The 26651-nt window shown below is 41.5% G+C and overlaps 1 protein-coding gene across 3 annotated transcripts in view; it reads left to right on the top strand.

The window, feature by feature from the left end:
* The window catches only part of LOC117453866 (polycomb group RING finger protein 3), a 111810-nt gene extending 85510 nt beyond the window's left edge, over positions 1-26300 (top strand). For all 3 annotated transcript variants that reach the window (XM_034092891.2, XM_034092889.2, XM_034092890.2), the window contains exons 7-10: positions 11302-11390; positions 19591-19728; positions 22641-22721; positions 24338-26300. In XM_034092891.2, the coding sequence (XP_033948782.1) occupies positions 11302-11390; positions 19591-19728; positions 22641-22721; positions 24338-24385 (356 nt within the window). In that variant the 3' untranslated portion in view covers positions 24386-26300. The remainder of the gene's footprint in view (positions 1-11301; positions 11391-19590; positions 19729-22640; positions 22722-24337) is intronic.
* The last annotated feature ends 351 nt before the right edge of the window (positions 26301-26651 follow it).

Here is a 26651-nt window from a genome sequence, read left to right as displayed (position 1 = left end):
AAATACTAGTGCCGGGACTTTAACGCGTTAATTAAGATTAATTAATTACACACAAATTAACGCATTTTAATCGCACTTTAATCGCACTTATTTTTGCACGGAACGTTTCTCACTGGATGAGTTTCAGGCGTACCGATTACACTGGAGCACCAACTAACGTTCATGACTTCAGCATGGGACTTCAAACAATAACAAACCACGGTGAACAATAGTCAAACATGAACGAACAAGCTGATGAGACCGCTTTGGTCGGCCCCGTGGATGGGAAATTTTGTTTTTAAAAAACGGACGGATGGAAGCGTCGATAAGAGCACAGTTGTGTGCAAATTATGCAAAAAGAATTTGCATATCACCGCAGCACATCAAGCCTAAAGTATCACCTAAATGCAAAGCATGTAGCAGCTAGCGTGGACGTTAGCCCGACTCCGAGTGCAAGGAACCACACCCTGACCCAACCCACACTCAACCAGACGACTGGTTTCAGGGCCAGGATGAGTAAGTCCACGTCTGAGAGAATAACCAGCTCCCTGGCTCACTGGACTGCACTCGACTGTAGACCACCTGGAGTCACATCCATGTGGAAACTGCTTCTCACTGTTCTCAGGTCAGATATGTATATTTGATTAAAAATGCGATTAATTTCTATTAATTAATTACAAAGCCTCTAATTAATTAGATTAATTTTTTTAATCGAGTCCCGGCTCTAAAAAATACGGATTGTATTGACCCAATATATGTACAGTTTGAAGATGGGTAATAAAATCAATTAGGTTTAAACAAAAAGGTGTAGATATCAACAGACACAATCTAGCATGTAAACGCATAAGCAGAACGTCACAAAAATGGGTGACATCCGGTGTGCTCTTCTGTCCAAGAGCAACTCACATACCCCCCCCCCCCCCCCTCGCATACCCCACCCTCACATACCCCCCCCCCCCTCACATACCCCCCCCCCCCTCACATACCCCCCCCTCATCTCCACACTGCAGGAATGTATAGCACGACTGGTCAGTCCATTATTGCATGCAGGGGAAAGAGGCTCTAAAAAGGGGTGGCTTAAATGGAGTGGCCTCTTCAAACACCCCTCAGGGTTTGAGAGGAATGGTTTAGTCCAATTAGCTGACACGTCTATAAAGGCAGGTGTTTTCCATCAGCTCAGCCTTTTGCCAGGAGCAAGGTGAGCTGTGAGACACTGACAACAGGATTACACACAACACAAATCACAATAGATACTTTAATCTCTATAATGTAAACAAAGTCATAACCTTTACCATGTGTGTTCGCTTGTGAGGCTCGTAGCGCTCACAAGTGGGTTTATTCTTTAATGGAAAGGGTTACCGGGGAAATTTACATCAAGGTTTTTCATTTATTTATAGGTCTTCGTGGATATGTGTTGATTGTTGGAAATGTCTTGAAGGAGCACTTTTACTTTGAATAGCTCAATGCTCTGAAGTGTGCTCGCTCACCCAATTTCATTGTTGGTTTGAGTCATCCACAGACCATTAACCCGAGTCAAGACATGTCTTCAAAGTGTACTACAAACAACATATTGGCTTTTCCTTCGGAGTCAATTTGAGCCAGAAGCAGGAAAGGAAACGCCACTTCCTGTAAGAGAGATCAACAAAACCACTAAGAGTCCATTTTGTATTCCCAAGTTTAAGATAAAATAAAGTTCTTCGAGCATAACATAAGACTTTAGGCCAGGGGTGTCAAACTCAAGGCCCGGGGGCCAAATCCGGCCCGCGACTTCATTTGATGTGGCCCCATAAGAGCTTGCAAAGAATATAATAAGTTTATTATACGGTTACATGCCACTTTACAGAAGCAGGTTGCCCATAAACTACATGTCCCACAATGCATCTCGTTTTGTGACATGCTCACTGAAGAGACTTGCAATTATTTGCCCTGCACTTCTGCTTTCAGACGGAGTTATTATCCTATCCGATAATAATCCAATTCAGAGGCAATAATGTAATATAATACATTATTTTATATATATTATATATTTATATCGTTACAACCGGCCCTTTGAGTGCAACCTTGATGCGAATGTGGCCCGCGATGAAATTGAGTTTGACACCCCTGCTTTAGGCCATTGTGAAACAGGATGAGAAGCAAAAAACATGTTCATTTGCGAAAAATATCTTTACCAAAACAGTGTAAATATGCAAGCACAAAATAGCTCACATTTCTCTGAACCGTGTATATCATTTCTTCAGCGGGATCCTCCAGTTCCTCTCACTGCATTGTATAAACACTGAAGCCCCCACATCATAATGATAACATTAGAGGCACAGCCACGAGTAGCAGCAGACCCCATTAGGCAGTAGATATGGAGGCACTTCAGCCAATCACAACAAGGCCCCGGCTTCCTCGTTGTGCTCGACAGCTTTTCGGTTGCGACTCACTTCCAGCTACTGTGTGTGAATGTTCGCCCAGAGGCCGGCACTAATCGCTCACTTAATCCCCCTCTTTGATTTGGGTAATTAAGGCTCGAATGGAAGTGGAAGTGCTCTCCGGCTTCCCGTGCCTCGGCGCTTTGAGTCAGGTTTCCATACAGACACACAAACATTATCAAACGTGTTTAAAGGATCATTTGGACAAACAGAAATATAAACGGGTATTGTGTCGTGTGATAAAATACAAATAGACGTCTCTCGTCTTAGGTATTGATAGATACATTTTATTTTAACACTTGAATAACTAGAATATCAAGCGTGGTTGCATCGTTCTAAGCGTTTTAACACCAGACCTTTTGACATTTTTAAGGTTTTGTTGATAAGCTTGCTGCGTTTTGTCAATTCTCAAAGCTGTTGAACTTGAATGCAGTTGAGAAAGAAAAAAAAAAGTCAGTCCTCCGCACCTCCTCACTCACGTAATAATCAAAATGATAAAGTTACCTTGTTTACTAGTTGATTTGTAAAGCATACTTTAAAGTAGCTTTGCATGCAATAGGCATAACAAACCTTCGTTTACATCCAGTGTGCTGAAATGCAAACACATATGACGTCTCTAGTCTTAGGTATCGACATGTACATTTTTATTTTTAACACTAAAACTAGAAAATCAAGCGTGGTTGCATCTCGTTCTAAAGCTCATCAATCAGGAGGGTTTTAACAGCAGACTTTTTGACTTGTTCCCGCTGTGGAGATCAGAGTGCTGTGAATTCTCAAAGCTGAAAAAAACAATAATGTCAGTCCTCTGCACCTCCTACCTCGTCACACACTTACAGGTGGGTTAGCTCATCCACTTCAGAAACACTTGTTATATTCCATGGAATTCTCTTAACATCCCGATAGCAATGAATACATTACATGCTTTGACAATAAATACATAACAAAATATCATCTGTGGAAGCCGTGGCGCTGTAAAAAGCACGACCAATCATCTGAGCCGGCTAAAGTAACTGGATGGCCTACCTGCCTGTCAGCCTTCCATCTGTGCACACACTTATCTCGTGCCCTCATTGGTCATGTGCGCGGTCGTGTGTGTTGGAGGAGGGGCTCTGTGAGGAAGTCTGAAGGAAGGGGCAGATTACTTTCAAATTCTAGCGCACTCGAGCTGGTTTCTCCGTTCTTACCTACCTTTAATAATCAAAATAATAAAGTTAACTTGTCTACCAACTAATTTGTAAAGAAATTGTATACATATGAAAAATCGAAAATAATAGACAAACAAATATGACAAACCCTTAAAGTACTTGATTCACATCAAATAATATGTGTGTTTGACGCACACTGTTAAACACCCACATACATTAGATTGTTAGATAACTTAATGTTAATAATATCCTGCTTTATATCGTGTTTTATTTGTCAGATATATCTTCACGGCCTACTTGTATATTTTGTACTTTTTAAAGCAGTTTTTTCTATTTTGAGATGTTTACATTTTAGAATTGTTTATTTCTATTCTTTTAATTTCTACTTGTCTGCAATGCCTTGTTTTTGATGCTGCTGCAATTTGGGATCAATAAAGTACATCTTATCTTAAACTAGGGTTAGGGTTAGCATCTTATCTTAAACTAGGGTTAGGGTTAGCATCTTATCTTATCTTAAACTAGGGCTAGGGTTAGCATCTCATCTTAAACTAGGGTTAGGGTTAGCATCTCATCTTAAACTAGGGGTAGGGTTAGCATCTTATCTTATCTTAAACTAGGGCTAGGGTTAGCATCTCATCTTAAACTAGGGTTAGGGTTAGCATCTTATCTCATCCTAAACTAGGGCTAGGGTTAGCATCTCATCTTAAACTAGGGTTAGGGTTAGCATCTCATCTTAAACTAGGGTTAGGGTTAGCATCTCATCTTAAACTAGGGTTAGGGTTAGCATCTTATCTTAAACTAGGGCTAGGGTTAGCATCTTATCTTATCTTAAACTAGGGTTAGGGTTAGCATCTCATCTTATCTTAAACTAGGGTTAGGGTTAGCATCTTATCTTAAACTAGGGTTAGCATCTTATCTTAAACTAGGGTTAGGGTTAGCATCTCATCTTAAACTAGGGTTAGGGTTAGCATCTCATCTTAAACTAGGGTTAGCATCTTATCTTATCTTAAACTAGGGTTAGGGTTAGCATCTCATCTTAAACTAGGGTTAGGGTTAGCATCTCATCTTAAACTAGGGTTAGCATCTTATCTTAAACTAGGGCTAGGGTTAGCATCTTATCTTATCTTAAACTAGGGTTAGGGTTAGCATCTCATCTTATCTTAAACTAGGGTTAGGGTTAGCATCTTATCTTAAACTAGGGTTAGGGTTAGCATCTCATCTTAAACTAGGGTTAGGGTTAGCATCTCATCTTAAACTAGGGTTAGGGTTAGCATCTTATCTTATCTTAAACTAGGGCTAGGGTTAGCATCTTATCTTAAACTAGGGTTAGGGTTAGCATCTCATCTTATCTTAAACTAGGGCTAGGGTTAGCATCTTATCTTAAACTAGGGCTAGGGTTAGCATCTTATCTTAAACTAGGGTTAGGGTTAGCATCTTATCTCATCTTAAACTAGGGCTAGGGTTAGCATCTTATCTTAAACTAGGGTTAGGGTTAGCATCTTATCTTATCTTAAACTAGGGCTAGGGTTAGCATCTTATCTTAAACTAGGGCTAGGATTAGCATCTTATCTTATCTTAAACTAGGGCTAGCATCTTATCTTAAACTAGGGCTAGGGTTAGCATCTTATCTTAAACTAGGTTTAGGGTTAGCATCTTATCTTAAACTAGGGCTAGGGTTAGCATCTTATCTTAAACTAGGGCTAGGGTTAGCATCTTATCTTAAACTAGGGCTAGGATTAGCATCTTATCTTATCTTAAACTAGGGCTAGCATCTTATCTTAAACTAGGGCTAGGGTTAGCATCTTATCTTAAACTAGGTTTAGGGTTAGCATCTTATCTTAAACTAGGGCTAGGGTTAGCATCTTATCTTAAACTAGGGTTAGGGTTAGCATCTTATCTTAAACTAGGTTTAGGGTTAGCATCTTATCTTAAACTAGGGTTAGGGTTAGCATCTTATCTTAAACTAGGTTTAGGGTTAGCATCTTATCTTAAACTAGGTTTAGGGTTAGCATCTTATCTTAAACTAGGGCTAGGGTTAGCATCTTATCTTAAACTAGGTTTAGGGTTAGCATCTTATCTTAAACTAGGGTTAGGGTTAGCATCTTATCTTAAACTAGGGTTGGGTTAGCATCTTATCTTATCTTAAACTAGGGCTAGGGTTAGCATCTTATCTCATCCTAAACTAGGGTTAGGGTTAGCATCTTATCTTATCTTAAACTAGGGCTAGGGTTAGCATCTTATCTTAAACTAGGGTTAGGGTTAGCATCTTATCTTAAACTAGGGTTAGGGTTAGCATCTTATCTTAAACTAGGGTTAGGGTTAGCATCTTATCTTATCTTAAACTAGGGTTAGGGTTAGCATCTTATCTTATGTTGACAAAGGAACTCCATTCATTTGACTTTTAAGTGCAAACACAACGGGTCTTTTCCCGAACAACACCTCACAGCTTCAAAACAAAACCCCGCTCTCCACCAGACTCATTCCTCTAGATTGTCTGCTTTCCTGAGCACTTAACGTAAGAAAATGGAGGGACACTAGTCTTACAGATGTAGCACTCCAGATCAGACTCAAATGGGTGTGTCCCAGTCAAAAGCCCAGCGGATGCCAGTGGCTGGGGGTGTTGCCAAATTGCTAGAGGGCGTTGCCCAATTTCCCCATTTGTTCAATTACAGGATTTAACCATGAGATGGCGCTTCATTCACAAAATACACAATGGGTGTTGTAGAAACATCAATATTTTAGATCAAATAAAGTATATAGTTTGCTTTATGCAGTATATTTCCTGTAATATTGTACAGTAGATTGAAGTAAATCAATTTATACATTAAGATAAGATAAGATGGACCTTTATTAATCCCGTGGGGAAATTCAGTAGTTCAAACAGCAACAGGGTGAGAGTGAAAAACAGGACAGCACAGATTCACACAGATTAATAAAATCAAAAATAAGATGAGCGATAAAAATAATAATAATGAGAAACTATGAAATAAGAAATGAATAAAACTAAAATATAATTATCATATCATATATTATAATGTATTGTATTATTAAGTAATATCATACATTAACCCCATTATAGCAGATGCCACATTGAATGGATGAACACATGTATGCATCAATAACTAGTCTTACAGTAGGTATTGATTATTACATTTAAATTGTAACACTAGAAAAACTAGAGAATCTAGCGTATCATTCCGATGCTCATCGATCAGGAGGTTTTCAAAGTCGAATCAGAATCGGTGTAATTCATGCTTAAGGGTGGTTAAGGGATTTCTACTGTACATCTTATTTTGACAAAGAAACTCCATTCACTTTCTTTCACCGGGTCTTTCTCCCCAACAACACCGCGCAGCTTCAAACTCCGCTCTCCACCAGACTCATTCCTCTAGATCGTCTGCTTTCTTGAGCACTTAACGTGAGAAAGCGAAAGGACACGGTGCTATGACGAGACGGCGGAGTGCACTTTCCTCTTTAATGACAATATAACCTCCCACACACTCCGTCTCCACCCGGCACCGCCTCGCTTCATACCCTCGTTGTACATGCCGTTGTGATGTGAAAGATCCCAGATGAGCCACTGAGTCAGAAACCTTGAAAGAGACATAACGCTCTGCTTTTCAAAATCCCCCAGACTCGAGCAATCATGCAGTTTCTGCAAACACACGCAGGTTCTTCATCCCTGTTTAGGCTGGCAGAGACACTGCGGGGTGTTTGAAGGTGAGCCGGGACAATAAGAGCGAGGTCTGTTGATAAGCAATCAGTGCAGGGCCTCTGGAGACATCGCAACGAGCCCAGACCGCTGCTCTAATACTCAGTGGAGTGGTGGCACTTAGCCGCCATGGAAAAGGGTCCCAGAGGGCGTGAACACACACACACACACACACACACACACACACACACACACACACACACACACACACACACACACACACACACACACACTGTTATTGCAGCCTCTGAATCCAGGAGAAATGGAGCCAATTTCCTTGTTTTTAGAAAAGGTTACAGAAAAGCAATACCTGTCCGTGCAGTAATGGTGTCACAGCTCCACGACAGTGTCTGTGATAATAACCGAGTTTTATATCTGAAAGAATCAATACTGCCCTGATAGTACAAGAAAATCCATACTAATATCTCCAGAACTACACCTGTCCTGGACAAGTTTGTAGCAGCTACTTCACACAGCTTTTAGGCGTACTTTCATCTTTATGTGCGCACAAGAATCCAGGTGTGACAGGAAGTGAGACGGCAGGAGACTCTGGGAACTAAAATACTTAAGATTTATTTGACTTAAAGGTGGGGTAGGTAAGTTTGAGAAACCGGCTCGAGTGCGCGAGAATTTGAAAATACACAGCCGGAAGAAATCTCCCCAACACACAGGAACGCGCACATGACCAATGAGGGCACGAGATAAGTTTGTGCCCCGATGGAAGGCTGACAGGCAGGTAGGCCTTCCAGTTACTTTAGCCGGCTCAGATGATTGGTCGTGCTTTTTACAGCGCCACGGCTTCCACAGATGACATTTTGTTATGGATTTATTGTCAAAGCACTTCAGATATTCATTGCTATCAGGATGTTTAGAGCACTCCATGGAATATAACAAAGTGTTTCTCGAGCCGGTTTCTCAAACGTACCTACCCCACCTTTAAGTGCTTTTGGTTGCAATGATCTACCAAAACAATGAATGGATAAAGGCTCAGATTTAGTCGTGAAACGGACACAGACAGGATGAGGATACTGTGTGACATCGGGTGTCTGCACACACAGGTCGTTATACGTGTTTTGAGCATTGAGTGTTGCTCAGAGAAGACCATCTGTTTAAGGCGCGACAGGCTCTTTTGTAAATCGGCCTATTAGGGCCCTTGAGGGTGAACAAGGAGGAAAGTAAAGGAGGCAGGAGTGAGATTAAAGGACATTTATCAGGGAAAGAACGTTGATATTCTCAATTTTATGACACAAATGAAAGTAAAATGCTTGGATACTTTCCATAAGTCCTTCCTTAGTTTCTTCAAATAAGTCGTTCAGCATGAACACTTTCTCATAGACCAAAGAAATATGAGTCTATTAAGACCATACATTCAGACTACCAAACAAATGTACACAACTTTGTTTACATGTGTGTCATATCCTTCTCTGGCATCTAACACTTGTTACCTCATGGTTTTCACACACACTCCCTTTAATAAAGTCAACTGGAGGTGCTCTGCTTCAAACGGGCTCCTTCAGCCCAAAGCACGTATCTGATGTTTTATTAAACACGACCGTACCTTTCATGCTTCACTCTGAACACATCTTCCTCAGTAACGCTTCACAGTGTGATGGATCTCTTTCTTCTGCTGCTCCGTCCTCACATGTTGGTCTAGGAAAGAACATTTTCTTGGAAAAGAGGCACAACATGTAAACAAGAGAACGGAATCAAGGTGCAGGGTTCTCCTTACGGTCATTAACACTAGAACCGCCAACGGGTACATTTTACCCGCAGCTGTTTTTTTATTGTATGTAACTTTTTTTCAATACAAATATTAACGTCTCCCAGTCCGTGACTATTCCTGAAAGTGTGTTATGTAACACCCTGTGTTGTTGAAAACTGTCAATATGCAGTCAGATTGAAAAAATCGCCAAAATAATGGCTATTTATACCTATTTCCGCCAGCGGGTAATATTTACCTCATAGAAATGCAGCGCTCCTCGCGCTATTGATTTTGCGCGTAAACATAAACATGACGTGTTGATATAGCAACGCCTTTTTGTCTACTTCTATTCCTATAGAGAGAGAGATAGATAGATAGATAGATGGATAGATATATATATATATATATAGATAGATAGATAGATAGATAGAGAGATAGACAGATAGTGATAGATAGATAGAGAGAGAGAGATAGAGATATATACATAAACAAAACACAAGTCTAACACCAAGCATTTAAATCAGCACTGTAGTGATATTTTATACTTCATGCTATCTGTACAAACTATATAATATGAAAAGCTGAGAGTCCACAGATTATATTGGTATACATTTCATCCCTGTGCGATCAAAACTCACTGTTCTGTATGGTACATTGTACCTTGGAAATCAATAGCGGGTAAACTTTACCCGTTGGCGGATATAGGTATAGAGCGACCTCTGGCGGTTCTAGTGTTAAGAACCTGGAGAAGTCATGGATTTTCAAAATGCTAATTCCAGTTCCTGGAAAAGTTCTGGAAAACAATATTTTTCCCCAAGTTTTGGAAAAGTCATGGAGATGTAACTAAAGTTGCATCAAATATAATTTATATTTTAGCTAATCGCCGTAATACTATAATGATAATGAATACTGTATCGTATAGTAATTAAAACAAAATGGCATTTAACTGTTGAGGTGTTTTGCTGGTGAAAGATTTGAGTTGCTTTATCGTGTAGAAGCTGGTAAGCCTACTATTGGATTTGTTTTAGAGGCACAACATGTTTCAGACCTTATTTTCCTGTTCCATGTTAAAATAAACCTTGGCGATACCTCGATTCAGTTAATCAGTACGGAGAACGACCCGCTGTCTTCCTGGTTAGACGTTACATTTGAGTCGTGCCAAGACAGCGGATAAGTCGTATAAAGAACGCTTTGACGCCCTCGGACATGTAATTACTTTATAAATGGATCTCTGCAGGAAATGCTTGAATGCTCCAAAGCACACAGGCTGTTAAAAAACTGCAGAGACAAACATGTCTGTTTCTAACAAGTTATCAACGGCACTGTGGACGTGAATGAAGCGCAACACTGTTCACGTTAATTAGAGAAACATCCGTGGTGGATCTGACCGCAGCGTGAACAGACCGAGACGAGTCCTTAAACAATTAAAGACATGTTTGTGATCAGCTTTGCTTTTAATATGTCTGTGTGGATGTTGAGATGGGTTGCTGTGCCTGATTGAGAAGGTGGATATTCATTTATCATTTAAATAGTAGGTATTTAAATCTCTACTTGTTCTCCCGTGCTTTTGTAGACCACCTATAAGACATATTCGTCTGTGTTTTCTATGTTGTTGTTTAAAATGTTTTTACATCACCAGGGCGTCCGCGGGGTCTTAAGAAGTATTACAAGTTGATAAAGGTGAAAATGAAGGCTATTAAAAAGTATTAAACGGCATTTTCCAAGGTTTTACAATTTAGTAGCTTGTTTTCAATAAGTATCTAAATGGTCCAGAGAGGTTGTGTTCTACCGTCTGCCTGAATGTACTCATGGCGTAGGTGTGTCGTGTGATTCTGTGGAGTTTATTTACGGCATCCCGTTGGGTTTGACGTTATCTGAACAAGACATCGCTCGCTCACTGCTTGATAGCGCGCGAAGGTCCGGTTACGCCGGTTGCTAAGCAACATTGTTATGGGGAAATGCAAGTCTGCATCCAAATGGTTGGAAGATAAGGAGGAAGGACAAGCAATACTGTATATAGTCAATGTGAGGTAAAGTGTGTCGCCAAGGTAACCGGTTAGAACTCGAAGTGGCGATGAGGTCTTACAAAGTATGGAAAGGGTCATGTGACTTCAGGACTCCTGCACAGACCCTGGTCGTGTGTGAGGGGGTTTTCAGTCTGTGGATAAAGTACGGTTTTATTGTCATGCTTTTAGATTAGTTTCTTTTTGTCTAAATGTATTTCTTTTATATATTTATTGACGTTGGTCAACTCTGCTGTTTTTAAATGTGCTGTATAGAGAAAGTTGGATGGGATATTTTGCAACATGGCGGCTCAACGCTCTTCCTCTTTGGTTTTCTGCACAGGCGACACAAAAACAGAGGACGCGGTCCATAAGGAGCCGGGAGAGGAGAAACCAGAGGAGGAGAACGACTATCACCGGAGCGACGAGCAGGTACACCTCCCCCGATCCACAGAGAGATCCTTTCCTCTCTTAGACTTGTTGACTTCATTAGAGGCTTGCTTTCACTAAATTAAAAGAAAAATCTATCTCAAACGTTGCATAACCTCGCTGAACTTTTGCCTAAATCAATATAAACTGTTATATATAAACCAGAATACTTTAAAGGTCCCCTATTATACTGTTTTTCATCAATATATCCCAGGTCTCAGATATATACATGTCTCTGATTGGCTGACACACCAAACGGATCGTTGCAGCATTACCCATAATCCCCTCTGTTTCAGCCCTGTTTCCAAAGTGCTGATTCTGTCTGTTACTTTAGATGAAAATAAGGAGCCCCTCCCCACGCCCCTCTGAGAGACATCTGGTTACAAAGAACTCAATGGTGCTCTATAGGAGATTCAGGTGATAAGGGGGGGGGGGGGGGGGGGGGGGGTTACCTTGGCTACACAAGACAAGACATCGTCATGACATCAAGTGGCCAAAATCTGATCAGCTCATTTTCAGACATATAAATGGATCAGGACAACAAGAGAGAGAATCTTTGTCCCTGAAACTTTCAGAGTCTCTTTCCACAGCGGGGACACATGATGATGTAGAAGAGACATGAAGAAGAGGGGACACATGTTGATGTAGAAGAGACATGGAGAAGAGGGGACACATGTTGATGTAGAAGAGACGTGAAGAAGAGGGGACACATGTTGATGTAGAAGAGACATGAAGAAGAGGGGACACATGTTGATGTAGAAGAGACGTGAAGAAGAGGGGACACATGTTGATGTAGAAGAGACATGAAGAAGAGGGGACACATGTTGATGTAGAAGAGACATGGAGAAGAGGGGACACATGTTGATGTAGAAGAGACATCAAGAAGAGGGGACACATGTTGATGTAGAGACATCAAGAAGAGGGGACACATGTTGATGTAGAAGAGACATGAAGAAGAGGGGACACATATTGATGTGGAAGAGACGTGAAGAAGAGGGGACACATGTTGATGTGGAAGAGACATGAAGAAGAGGGGACACATGTTGATGTAGAAGAGACATGAAGAAGAGGGGACACATGTTGATGTAGAAGAGACATGAAGAAGAGGGGACACATATTGATGTAGAAGAGACGTGAAGAAGAGGGGACACGTGTTGATGTGGAAGAGACATGAAGAAGAGGGGACACATGTTGATGTAGAAGAGACATGGAGAAGAGGGGACACGTGTTGATGTGGAAGAGACATGAAGAAGAGGGGACACATGTTGATGTAGAAGAGACATGGAGAAGAGGGGACACATGTTGATGTAGAAGAGACATGAAGAAGAGGGGACACATGTTGATGTAGAAGAGACATGAAGAAGAGGGGACACATGTTGATGTAGAAGAGACATGAAGAAGAGGGGACACATGTTGATGTAGAAGAGACATGAAGAAGAGGGGACACATGTTGATGTAGAAGAGACATGAGGAAGAGGGGACACATGTTGATGTAGAAGAGACATGAAGAAGAGGGGACACATGTTGATGTAGAAGAGACGTGAAGAAGAGGGGACACATGTTGATGAAGAAGAGACATGAAGAAGTGGATTTTGCATCATAGGTGACCTTTAAATACATTTCAATATATATTTTTGTAATCCTCCACACCAGTATTTCCACCTACAACAAACTATACAGATAATAAAACATATAATACAGATAACACCAAATATATGTCTTTACTAGAATATATCCAATCTGTATTGAAAGCCGTTTTATTGTTAAGATAAACACTTTTGTGGGAATAATTGTAAGAAGTCTCCAGGTAAATTTGACCTTTTTAATTCAGAAATTGCTCCGCTGTTATATAAAATCTAATCTGCGGAAAGGTTCAGATCTTAATAAAATAAGGATGCTCCTTTGTCTCCTTTAACTTTCTTAAAAGTCTAAAAAAATGTTCTCCTTTTGCAGCAAAAAAAAACGATTTCAATATCTAAAAATGATCGTGCATAAACCAAAACACATCTCCATGGTCGGGTAAAATAAGAAGGAAGTGAAAACATGTTTTTTTTTAGCAACCGTCAAACAATAAACCAAATGAATAAACCAAATAAAATCTTGGGAGGCCGTGACTTTGTGTTTTAGCCGAGACTAGACGAAGCGAATTGGATGTTATAATTGCGGGTTCCAAAGCAGTCTGTCGGGAACAAAAGCTCCGCAGGACGAAAACACTGATGCTGATAAGTGTGGGAACAATCGCCTTTAAGAGCTCGCACCTCAATTATCGTCTTTATGAAAGTGGCGCCGCGCGAGGAACCGGGCGCTTTTACAATGACTGCAGTCTTTTGTCTTTAAGCGGCTGTTTGAACACCACCGCCGTCCGGCTGAAGGCGTTTCAAATGGAATTTAATTTGTATTCTCGCCCATTCTCCCTCCCTGAGACGTGATGTTAATAATGCACGAGAGGTATTGTGCTGGACGGCCGTTTCAGAAACACTCAACGTCTTTGTTACCGGCTGGAGGAATGTGGTTTCAGTCGTTGTTGTCAATTCAATTCCGATGTGTTTATATCCAATATCACAAATTAACCATCAACTAGTTGTTAATTAACAAGCATATTAGCAGTATATTGGCTCTTTATTAGTCATTATGAAATACTTTTTTAGGCGTGTGGCGCAGTGTAATAGTGCGTTGGTGTTCATAACAGGTTCAAACCCCTCTGCAGTCAGCATGTCGTTGTGTCCCTGAGACGCTTCACCCCAAATTGCTTGTAAGTCGCTTTGGATAAAAGCGACTAACAAGTGTAATACTTATTAATGCCTTATTCTGCATGCCCATATTCTTAAGTAATAATAAGCCATTAGTTGAGAGTTTTTCCTCAATAACCCTCGAATTAGTGCTGATTTCTGCAAGTAAGGACGTTGTTGTACATGAGTTTTGGTCTTAATCTGCTCCGCTCAATAAGGGCCTAATAAGGCAGTCGTACCACAAGAATAGTTATTCACCCATAATAACAAATATGATCTAATCTTATGTAACGAGACACGTGTTAATTAAGTCTAAATAACTCGAAATTAGGCCCATGTTGAGCAGAGCATATTAAGACCAAAACTCATGTACGACAACTTCCTTACAAACTCAACTAACGGCTTATTACTTGTAGAATACGGCATTAATAAGTGTTTTATAATGACTAATACAAAGCCAATATTCTGCTAATATGCTTCTTTATTAAAAACTAGTTGATGGTGATTCCATGAGGATGTTTAAAAGGTAGTTCAAACCAGTCCTAACTGTACGCTGTACTAAAGAGGAAAGTCTTCAGCCTGATGGACACTGTCTTTTTGAGGACAGAAACCCAACATGCAGATATCAAGTCTCAGCCCCAGCAGCTCTTCAGGTCATGAGGGGGAAGCGGAGCGCCCCAAAGGAGGGGACAGACCTCGACCTTCTGGATGCTCAGCAGCGGTGCAGAATGCGTTCAGAATAACTAAAGCTGCAGACTGTGAGCTGAATGCAGACGTGTCAAATGTCACTGAGAGGAGAGGAGGGGGGGGGGGGGGGATACAAGACGACTGATGGAAAGGAGAGATGTGCAGGATTGAAAGAGAGAGAGAGGAAGTCACCATTCAGGGATTCAAAAGCTACAGGAATGAATATGAAACGGTTAAATGATAGGAGGATGAAGGGAACGGACACGGCACGACGCAGTACGATGGAGGTATTGATATTCTTACATTTCAGGTTTTGTAATTCTATTGTTTTGCTTCTGCACACCATGCACAGAACCCTAGAGAACACGCTACAGGAAAGACAAGACCATGCTTGCCAACCTTGAGACCTCAGAAATCGGGAGCATTTCAAAAGCACCGCGTGGGGGGGGGGTGGGGCTAGCGGATCGCCTTGCGGCCTGTAGCCCCACCCTCTTGATGGAGCGCGTGGGCTGGACCAGGAAAGGAGTGGGCAGAGGGTCGAGTTGTCGATTCTTGTTCTGTTTTCCTGTCACCGTCTACTTGCGCACGCTACTAAAGACACCATGGAAACCAAACAACGGTGTAGCTGTCATAACAGTCATGTGTAAATCTGGTTTTGTCAGAAATGCGGGAGAAGTATGACCCCGGGAGGAAACCGGGAGAGGGCTATGAAATCGAGAGGGTTGGCAAGTCTGGATGACTCCCCAAAGAGCAGCATGGGGCCTCGTTGAGTAAGGATGCTTGCCATCGAATTAGAAACCAAACCGTCAATCGTCTGCGTTTCAACGGACGATAGCACGGTATATAAAAACACTCTTTTACACAGGGTTGAATGAGAGGTGATGGCTAAATAATGAAATGCAATGCCATCACGTAGAGTGTTGTGCTTCTAGGTGAGGGGTTATCAAACTGTTTTCCTCACATTTGGTTGTAAAGTTCTGTCTCTGATCAGTTGAGAGGACCTAATTGTTAAACCCTCACTTAGGAGCCAGGGGAGGAATATCTTTATTACCTCTAAAGCTTGCAGCTGCATATTCCCCACATTTAACTGATGCCTCTCGTTATCGTCCGAACAAAGCGTTTGTTTACCTTCGGACTGCAGATGGAAATTAGTTATCAGTTCGAATCTGGCATAATTCACCCGTCCTCTTTTCTGAGATGAATATATTTCTATGCGTGGTCCGTGTTAAAATAAATACATCATAATAATATTTTTTAGGAAGAATCGTGTCTTTTGAACTTAAGCAAATGCTCCGGTAAGAAGTAGTGTCGGATGATGTAGAAATACAGATGAGAAAACAACTGGAGATGGTCCAAAGGAATCATCAATCAAATGAAGATGAGAGAGAAAGTAGTCCCAGAACCCCCCCCTGCTGAACATCACGACTTCACTGAAGGCTCCCGGCACACGTGGCCGACCTCCAGATCGTCCCCCGCCGACTCCCTTTCAGAGGTTAACCTTGGGGCGTGAAGCAGTGCCAGAGAAGAACACGGAGCGAAGCAGTGAGGCGCCAGCAACACAACGAAAGAAAGAAGTCCAGTAGAGGCGGAATTTATCAGAGAGAACTACCATGCAGACTGAAGTCAACGGTTTCAGAGGTACATATCGGGCATAGGACGATATCATGTCATGTCCTTATTATCCTGGGTGATTGAATCGATAAATAGGATGCCGATAATCATCAAAATATTCTTAAAGAGGCCATTTTGTGCTTTTAAGGGGTTTCCCTTTCCTGTCGTGTTATATACGTAGGTTGTGTGCATGTGAAGGGTCTGCAAAGCCTAAAATCCCAACGTTACATCCAGAGGGAGATTCAGTTCGGACTTATAATGGAAAATCAGTGAAGTCATCGACCTGTGATTGTTCTCTATCACGTAAAAAAGCAAGACTGTCCCATCACTCGTCACATCAGGGTCGCTCGCTGGCACTTATCAATCTCTAAACAACTCTAAGGGGTGAACATGAATTAACTCCAGATGTTTTGGGCTTAAAGACTTCATTTTGGAGACATTTGACATTTACCTCTAAATTATTATTTATTAAAGGTGGGGTAGGTAAGTTTCAGAAACCGGCTCGAGAGACACTTGTTATATTCCATGGAATGCTCTGAACATCCCGATAGCAATGAACATCTGAAGTGCTTTGACAAAAAATCCATAAAAACTTTCATCTGTGGAAGCTGTGATGCTGTAAAAAGTACAACCAATCGATTGGATTGGTTCCCTGTCTGTCAGCCTTCCATCTCGTGCACGCACAAATGTATCGCGTGCCGTCATTGGGCGTGCCCTCATTGGGCGTGCCCTCATTGGGCGTGCCGTCATTGGGCGTGCCCTCATTGGGCGTGCCGTCATTGGGCGTGCCCTCATTGGGCGTGCCGTCATTGGGCGTGCCCTCATTGGGCGTGCCGTCATTGGGCGTGCCCTCATTGGGCGTGCCCTCATTGGGCGTGCCCTCATTGGGCGTGCATGGCAGCTGTACTTCAATGACTCGCCAGCAACAGGCGGCCACTTTCACCGGTCTGCTGACGTCACGTTCGTGTGTGTTGGAGGAGGTGCTCTGTAAGGAAGTCTGAAGGAAGGGGCGGATTCTTTTCGGCTGCGTACTTTCACATTTTAGTGCACTCGAGCCGGTTTCTGAAACTTACCTACCCCACCTTTAAATTAATTAATTTATTAATTAATTATTATTTACCTCTAAATTATTTATCCATCCTTGAATTCTCAAAGCTGTTTTCAGCACTCTACTCTGGCTTTCCACACACACACACACACACACACACACACACACACACACACACACACACACACACACACACACACACACACACACACACACACACACACACACACACACACACACACACACACACACACACACACACACACACACTTTAGTGGACATATTGCCTCACACCTCTCCCAGCGTTCATGCCTCTGTAATGAGCCCATGAAGAAGTGCTGCTCTTTCTCTCTGTGTGTGTGTGTGTGTGTGTGTGTGTGTGTGTGTGTGTGTGTGTGTGTGTGTGTGTGTGTGTGTGTGTGTGTGTGTGTGTGTGTGTGTGTGTGTGTGTGTGTGTGTGTGTGTGTGTGTGTGTGTGTGTGTGTGTGTGTGTGTGTGTGTGTGTGTGTGTGTGTGTGTGTGTGTGTGTGTGTGTGTGTGTGTGTGTGTGTGTGTGTGTGTGTGTGTGTGTGTGTGTGTGTGTGTGTGTGTGTGTGTGAGAAAACGGCACTAATGTAATGAAACGTCACCACGGAGGGTCTGACTCCACATGACAGCCTCCTTTGTGGCCACTGGAGAGCGGACGTGTTGCTCTCTGCTTGTAGAGCGCGGTGTTTCTTTGAGACGTGAGCTACAGACAGAATAAGGCATCGTAGCTTTGTTGATTTGCCTTATATGCTTTTCAACAAGAGGCATGACAAGTTCAAGTTCCTGTCTCAAACTTAGAAATCATCATTTATAATCAAGTTTCTCTCAAATCTTAAAAAAATAAATCCCAGAAATGGAGAGTTGGCTAGAGAGAGCAGGCGTCTCCATAGAGAGCGAGACGGAGGAGGAAACACAAGGTGTGTGTCCTCCTCCGTCTCCTGGTGTGTGTGGGCAGAAGCTCGGAGGCAGTAATGCTTTCTGACTCCGATGAGCAAAACACAAAGAGACAATTCTGCTTCAGAGGGACCTGCGGAACAACAGGAGGAACCAGCTGTGAGAAGTCTTAGTAAACATTCAGTCTGCTTTAACGGGAGATCAGAGGGAATAAGTCTTCACCGTGGAAAGTACAGGGAGGCATGTGGTGCAGTGGGTTGGTGTTGGGGTCAGGAGGTCACAGGTTCAAACCCCACAGCATGTCGTTGTGTCCCTGAGACACTTCACACACATGAATGTAATGTGGATGAAGCTTAGTTCCACTACAACCGTTCATTTATTCTTTTGTTGAACGAGTTCCCAGTGGTCTCTGTGTACGGCTGTTTCCAATTACCCCAATAAATATATAGCTTTAAAAGTCAAAAAGTTATTTTTTCAATACGTTATAGATGTGGTATTATCCCAAATTCACAACATGTCTTTATCAAAACATTTGGTCAGATTTTTGGGCATTAATCCGGTTAGAATCTAAATAATTTGTCTGTTCTTCTGATTGCTGCACACAAGGACTGACCAGTCATTATTATTTATGAATAAAAGTAGATTTTATAATAAAAATACCAACTAATTTAATCAGATGAGGTTTTAGAATAACTCAATCTTAATTTAAAGAATCTAAAATTCTGAAATATATGTATTTAGCATAGAGCAGCGGTTCCAACCTGTGGACCCCCTAGTGGTCCACGAAGGCATTGCATGTGGGCCGCCACATTTTGCAAAACATTCTGATTTGTGTAGAAACATTTAATTATTAAGATTTTTTTTTTGTTTGAACCTCTTTTCCTTTCTCTTTCTTGATCCTCCTTAGCAACGGTCATTACAGTCCTCGACAGCGGTCTGTTCTACTGGAGTAACAACGTGTCACATGTTCTGAATGGACCAATCAGAACTTTATTTAGCCTCTGTATTGTTTGTGGGCCGCGAATACTTTTTTGATTCTTAAGTGGCCTTGCGTTGAAAAAGGTTGGGAACTGCTGCCATAGAGAAAACTGCGACTCGGTGATACCTACAGTATTGATATGTACTGTCGGGATTGATAAACACAAACGTGCCTGTTACCGGTTCTCCTGCTGTGCTCATCGTACTCTCTCTGCTCGTTTCCTCTCAGGTCAGCATCTGCTTGGAGTGCAACAGCAGCAAGCTGCGAGGTCTGAAGAGGAAGTGGATCCGCTGCTCGGCACAGGCGACCGTCCTGCACCTCAAGAAGTTCATCGCCAAAAAGCTCAACCTGACATCGTTTAATGAGGTACACAAAACAACACGAAACAACAACAGGAAGCCGTTTCTTATCACGGCTTTGGTGACGACAAAAATCACAGGAGAAATACGGGAGAAAATGACCTTTAAACTAATACCTGGCACCAGTTAAATGTTTCCTTTGCTTTGACTTTAAGGTAAATCCTTAAATGGGTCACAATGCAAAGAAAATATATTCAAGCTTTAAATAAATTAAACGGTAACGGGGCATAAAAGAAACATTAGTATATAAAAGTTTTTTCTGTCTTTTTTAGTTATTGTCCGACTTCTTCACAAAGTAAATATCAGACTTAGATATCAGAGAATTATCTCCAATTATCATTCATTTTGTATCTAAGATGTAAGTTTGGGGTGAGAGTGTTTTAGTTGTATTATTTTTATTTAGTTTGTGGAAACATTTGTACAGGAATCTTTAATTCTCCTAAAAAATAACGTGTTCTGACAAAAGTCCTTTCACGACTTATTTTAATTCTTACTACTTTTTTAAACTGGTTTGGGCTCGCCTGCTGGGCGTTGAGTCAATCAGAAGTAAATCACACGAAGGTCAGTTAATTATATTTCTCTGCGCTGGCTCCCTCACGGCCTTTTGTGTTGTTCGCTATATCCAGCAGGAAATGAGCTCTTCTGATATCTAAAGGTGGAGATTCCTCTATTCATTGTCTCCAGCCGCCTCTTCCATGGCAGCAGGGGACGAGTGGGCGATCACTTGACAGAAAGATTTTTAGATGCCGTGAATAATTATCCTAAACGCCTCCGTGTCGTCTATTTTTTCTATTTCCTGGCTGTTTTCTCCTGGCTGTCACAGAGATGAGTGGGAAGCCTCCATCATACCCCCCCCATATCGCCCCCCCCCCCAGCTATTGTTGTCCCGTTTATTCTCCATTAAAAGCTGTTGTTGTTTTCAGCGGGGAGTCGAGCTTTACAGCGTCGTGCTTTGTCAGGAAACAGATATTTATTCATTCCTCATGTTTGAGAGGCCCTCGCCGTCCTCCTGTCACGCAGCTAAACGTCTGCAGGAAGTTAAATAATGATTATTTAAAAGAGGAGGAACCCCCAAGCAGACCCTACTCTGTGTTCTATAGGTTTCAGTAATAATAAATGGTGTTTATAAGCACACTTTCCATTTGAGTAAACAAAACTCAAATTGCTACAGAGTAAAATGGCTAAAACCAAACGACAGCAAAAAAAAAATATATATACATGTCACGTTTAGGCCGGCATGGCAACAAGTGGGGGTTTTAAAGATCTGGCAAAAGGCTATTCTTAAAAGATGCGTTTTTAGGCCTTTTTTTTGTGCATGTAAATGGTCTGCAAAGGCTCAAATCCCTGTGTCATCACTATGTAACACTCAAACTACTATTGGCTAGCGCTCCAACACATTCTTGGTGATAGGCTACGGGGCGGGACATTCAACTAACCAACAGTAACACATCTCAAGATGTTCACAGAAGAAAAACTAGCAAATATTCTCATTTCAGATGCTAGAATAACTGCGTTTCAGTTTAAAAAGTGCCTTTCCTTTTCTTCTGTAGGTTTATTTGCACTGATGTAGGAAGAGCATACAGTAAAAAAGGAAAACAAGGAACTCAGAAAGGATCTGGGAAGCGAGAGGGCGTTTTATTCTTATACGCTTCAAATCATACCAAATATATTCTCTATTTTCAAGTCGTCAATCATGAAACAAGGCAAATTAATTGATACTTAATCACGTTTCAGCGTGCCGGCCACGTTTCCACTCGGCGTAGTTCCGGCTAGCGGGTACTTTTTCACAGTTTTCTGGCTCTCCAAAGTCGAGGTTCTTTCCGGTCCAACAACCGGGCTGAGTCGGGCTGAGTATGCTAAACTAGTGAGAGAATCGCTGGCAACTACAATAAAATGAACATATTTGACCGTGATTTAATTGTAATACACGTTTCTAAATGATGCCGAAGTAACAACATACTGATACCGGTTAGTAAAAGCCATGAAGTAATGCTTTGACAAGTCTGCAGACAGACGGCAGGCGAACAACCCTTTTTAAAATGCGTGTTTTCTGAATGGAGATCGGCTAAGCTAACGCAGTATATGCTCCGACCGTCCACACTCACAGCAACGGCCTACACAGACATAAATAAACCAGCGACTGTATTCTCCATGACTCAGGCAGTCTGTGGTTTGTACTTGTTTCACTTCTGTCTAGTTTCTGAACAGATATGAGGAGCTGTGAGCTCTGAGGGCTAACAGCTAACGGCTGATGTTGGTTTTGTGGTTCTCATTGAAGATGACGTCACGGCTCCGCCTACACTGCGTTACTATAGTTACTGCCCCAGCTACTAAACTGTAATGGAAACGCAGCATAAAGTGAGCCTGGCCTACCTATACCGTACTAAGCCGAGCGAGGCCCTGCAGTGGAGATGCATCCCTGGATGTGTTCCCTCAAGTCATTTTGTTTTGACACACAAACAGCCTTTGTTGACTTTGAAGATGAAATCTCAGCTCGTCCTCTGCATTATTTTCAGTCTCTCCTGGACCGTTTCCACGCTCTCTGTGTTTGAGCTGATAAAAACCAGCTGCTGTTCCTTCCTGATCCAACAGGTGGCGCTGTGGTAGTGTTCTCTCCTCCTCTCTCTCAGGATTGACGGCAGAATATCAATGTTTCCTCACAGCAGCAGCCTCGTGTTCACTATTGCACTTCTCTGTTCTCCCAAAAGCCTCACTGCTGCTCAGGAGCCTGCGGCACAATCTAAAATGTGCTTTGTGTGCAAAAAAAAGGGAAATGTTAAAACTATGTCTGAAAAAAGGAGTGTGGAAGTTTTAGGACAGAGGCCTCAAACCAGAGCTACTCATAGTTTTGTCGTGCGGCACACCTCAGTTTGAACTCAGAAATGGTTTAATAATCTCCTTGTTGTCGTCTTTTCACAGCTGGACATTTTATGCAACGAGGAAATTTTGGGAAAGGACCACACTTTGAAATTTGTTGTTGTGACAAGATGGAGATTTAAGGTAAGTCATGCTTCAGGAACACATGTGGCGAATGGTTTATATATTGCCTCTGAAGAACTGAGTCATTTGGATTTTGATTTAAAGGCATTTCTACTTTGTTGATTTGCTTTATATGATTTTCTTCAAGAGGCATTGAGACAAATTCAAATGTGGCCTGCTTTCTCAAACTTTGAAATCAGTATTTCTCCCAAATCTTGAAAAGAATATCCCAGACGTTGAGATTTGGATCATTTTTTATTTCTAGCCTAAAATCCAAGGTGATGTGTTTTTGTTTCAGGTAAACAAAAGATTTTCAGTTAAAAATGATAACAAAAACAGGATAAACAACAATTTCTTTTCAATGTTCACAAATGTTTCATTGAACAACTTATCAATAACAAAATAGTTGAAGCTCAAGCCGGTGACGAGTGATTGTTAACATTTTTAAGTATTCAGAAAAAGTCAGATTTATTTTTTAAGAAAATGTCCTAATTTTGAGATTTGTGAGAAAGTCAGATTTTTTAGATTAAATCTTAATTTTGAGATGTTTGAGAAAAAGTCAGAATATTTTTAATTTCTAGCCTAAAATCCAAGGTGATGTCTTTTAGTGTTTTTGTTTCAGCTAAACAAAAGATTTTCGGTTAAAAATGATAAAACAAGGATACAAAACAGGATAAACAACAATTTATTTTCATTTTTTTCAACAACAAAATAGTTGATCTAATTTCTCATCATGTCAGTTGATGCGGTAACTGCCCTTTGTTGCAGTGGTTAGGGTTTCATGATAAAGTTATTTTCCACATTTGAAAAGCAGAAAACTGCATTTTATCAGCAAAATAGATGCCGATTATTTCATTAATCTTTGTTGCTCCATATCTCACTCTGTTAAATCTACATCTACAATGTATCCCACATACTTTTATTGTGTAAGGGTTTAAAAAAGTCACTCCCCATCCACACTGCTTGGAAATGTATCAGCACCACAAATCCTGACGGGCGTATCGTATCGTACGGATGATAAAGCTGTTTGTTGGGGGGCTCAGAGAATAATCTGACGTGTTTTATCCAAACAGCTCTCACTGAGGTTGTGTTTGTGTTGGGAAAACATTTCGAGAAAAAACTCAGTATTTTGAACATTACACTCTTGGATATCAGAATGTGAAGGACGCTGTTCAGGAACTACCGTACTTTTCGGACTATAAAGCGCACCTGCATATGAGCCGCAGCAGCATCTAAATTGTCCGTCTGTCTTGCTCTCGTTCTGTCTCTCGGTTCCACTTTTACTTTGGCGCGCTACCTGTCTCTCTCTTTTCCGGCCTCCAGCTTTTCCTGCTGGAGCCCGCCGCTTAAAGGTGGCGGGCGCGGACCGGTCCTAGAGCCCGTAGTGTTAAAGGTGGTTAATGTTACCTGTGAAATCCATAGCTTTAGGAGGTCCCCTAGTGGCCGTTAGCTGTACAAAGAAAATGGGGGAAAAAGTCGCGGCTTATAGTCCGAAAAGTACGGTAGTTGATGCTCTGTATGTGATGCTACTTCAGTCTGGAGAGGATCACAGATACATGGATCCTGAGGTTGAAGCTCAAGCCGGTGACGAGGGAGATTTTTCTAACAGTCTGTGTCTCTCTCCCCCCCCCACGCAGAAATCCCCCCTCCTGCTCCACTACAGACCCAAGATGGATCTGCTGTAGCCAACACGGACACAACGGTTGTTTTTCTTTTTTATCCTGGTGGCCGCGGACTGTGCCGAAAACCTTTTTAATTTATGCAAAGACGATCATCCAACACCAAGCAAACACCCGACGGTAAAAGTCAACACGAGCCAGCTAATCGGGATTTAAAGGGCGAGGGGGGGGGAGCGACAACAAAACAAACTGGCAACCTCCAGCACAGATACTGCAACACTGGTGTGTTTTTAGGAACTAAAACAACCTGTTTTTTGTCCGCTACATCCTAGATATGTGAACAAAACGAAAAAATGGAGAGTAAAGCATATATTTATACTTTTGTACAGAAGAGACACATGGAACCAAGACACTACTGGTGCTCTGTTTACACGCAAACACGATGTCGGGAATCACCGTCTTTTTTGAGCTTCATGCAGATTTCATCCTCCTGAGACTGAGACGGGAGGAGGACGGGTCTTTTTTTATATAAAAAGGTGTTCCTTTCTTTCTTCAACAATACACTCGACGCGTCTTGGGAGCACAGAAAGTTTATGGAGAAAGTTATATACCAGGCTGTTTCACGTAAATTGTCTCTGATTTTTTTAATTTTTTATTTTTCTCAGTTCGTCGGCTTTGTCTAATTTTGCTATTGGGTTCTTGATGATTGTCAATTGTGAATAGGCTTAAAAAAATTGTGTAGTAATTTATGTTCTATATACCAATATTGTACATAAAATGTCATTACAGAGAAAGAGAGAGACTGAAGAGAGTAAGAGAGACTTTAGACTGTTAGAAGAAAAGAGAGTGGATCCCAGCAGTGCTATCTTACGGTGGCTAACACGTGCTAACGCGCGCCAACACTTTCCATTAGTAGAAACGCGCTTTACTTTGAAAAACGATGCAAATATAAAAACACAAATGGAAGAAACTTGACAACACATGGACAACGGAAACCAGGGGATTATAGCACTGGAAACTAACCTTAAAATACAAGTTTTAATGGCTTATTTTAACATTGTGATCACATGATATCTTCTGTAAGCTAACATAGCTAACCTACTAATTAAATAATAATGATAAAACACTGACAGTTATGAAACGGACTAACTCTGCCAACAGTCGTCCTGCTTTATAATCCCGTGTGCTACGTTCCTAGCCGTGTGCGACGCTTTTTAGTGTCCCCTAGTTTCCGTTGTGTTTTAGGTAAATGCTGGTGTGGATGTTTCTTCATTAACATTTGTGTTTTTACACCTGCATTGATTTTGAAACTACGAAGCGTTTGTCCCATAGAAATGTCGTTGTGGCGTGATTGCACCTGTCGGCCACCGTACTATCTATATGTCGGGGGCGATAAATTAGGATTTTTAAAGACAGACTCACTATCAGTATCAAAGTATATAGAAGCTTCTCTATGTTGTCTGAGGAAGACAACACAAAACAAATATATCAGATCCTCTGCCATGTGTGTGTTACATTGCTCTCATAGCATTACAAGACTTTAGGAAGAAAGCTTCCCCTCATCTCACCAGCCATCCACGTCTTTTTGGTTGTTTCAACGTCATTATCGACCAACACAGTCTTAACAATATCACTACAGAACACACTTTTGCTCAGAAATGCCCGCAGGACATGCAATATTCAGGCTGAACACGTTTCAAAAAGCAGTCTTTAATATCTGCAGTCGTACACACCCACATGTTTACAGCTTTTGTTTGAGGAGCTCGCAGCAGATGTTGTTTGCCCTCTTTAAAACATTTCATTCTGCCTCATTTTCTCAGATCTCCATTTCATTTTGACTTGTATTTTGCATACTTGTCTTGAAACAGAGTAGAGTGTCACTACCCGATCCGTCCCCCTGCCCGATATGTACTGCGCATGTGCGAGATGGTCCGCCATATTGGACAACTCCGGACGGCAACCCAAGATGGACAGTTGTAACAGTGGCTTTTAGCAAAGCTCAAAAAGGAAACTCGAGAGAGATGAGTTATTGTTATTACAACGTGACTTCACTATTATTTAACAACTGTTTTTATTGGGTTCTTTTATTTGGGGTTCAGTACATTGTCAGAATAAGTGAGAAATGGATTTAACTTCTGTATCATACTGAATACATATTTACTGTGAATGTGTGCAAACATGTATGGCATATGGCTGTCTAACAGAAGTTAAATTCATTCCTCACTTATTCTGACAATGTACTTAACCCCAAATAAAAGAACCCAATAAAAACAGTTGTTAAATAATAGTGAAGTCACGTTGTAATAACAATAACTCATCTCTCTCGCGAGTT

This window comes from Pseudochaenichthys georgianus, chromosome 10 (assembly GCF_902827115.2).
Source record: "Pseudochaenichthys georgianus chromosome 10, fPseGeo1.2, whole genome shotgun sequence".
NCBI lineage: Eukaryota > Metazoa > Chordata > Actinopteri > Perciformes > Channichthyidae > Pseudochaenichthys > Pseudochaenichthys georgianus.
This window is presented reverse-complemented; position numbering and strand designations above follow the sequence as displayed.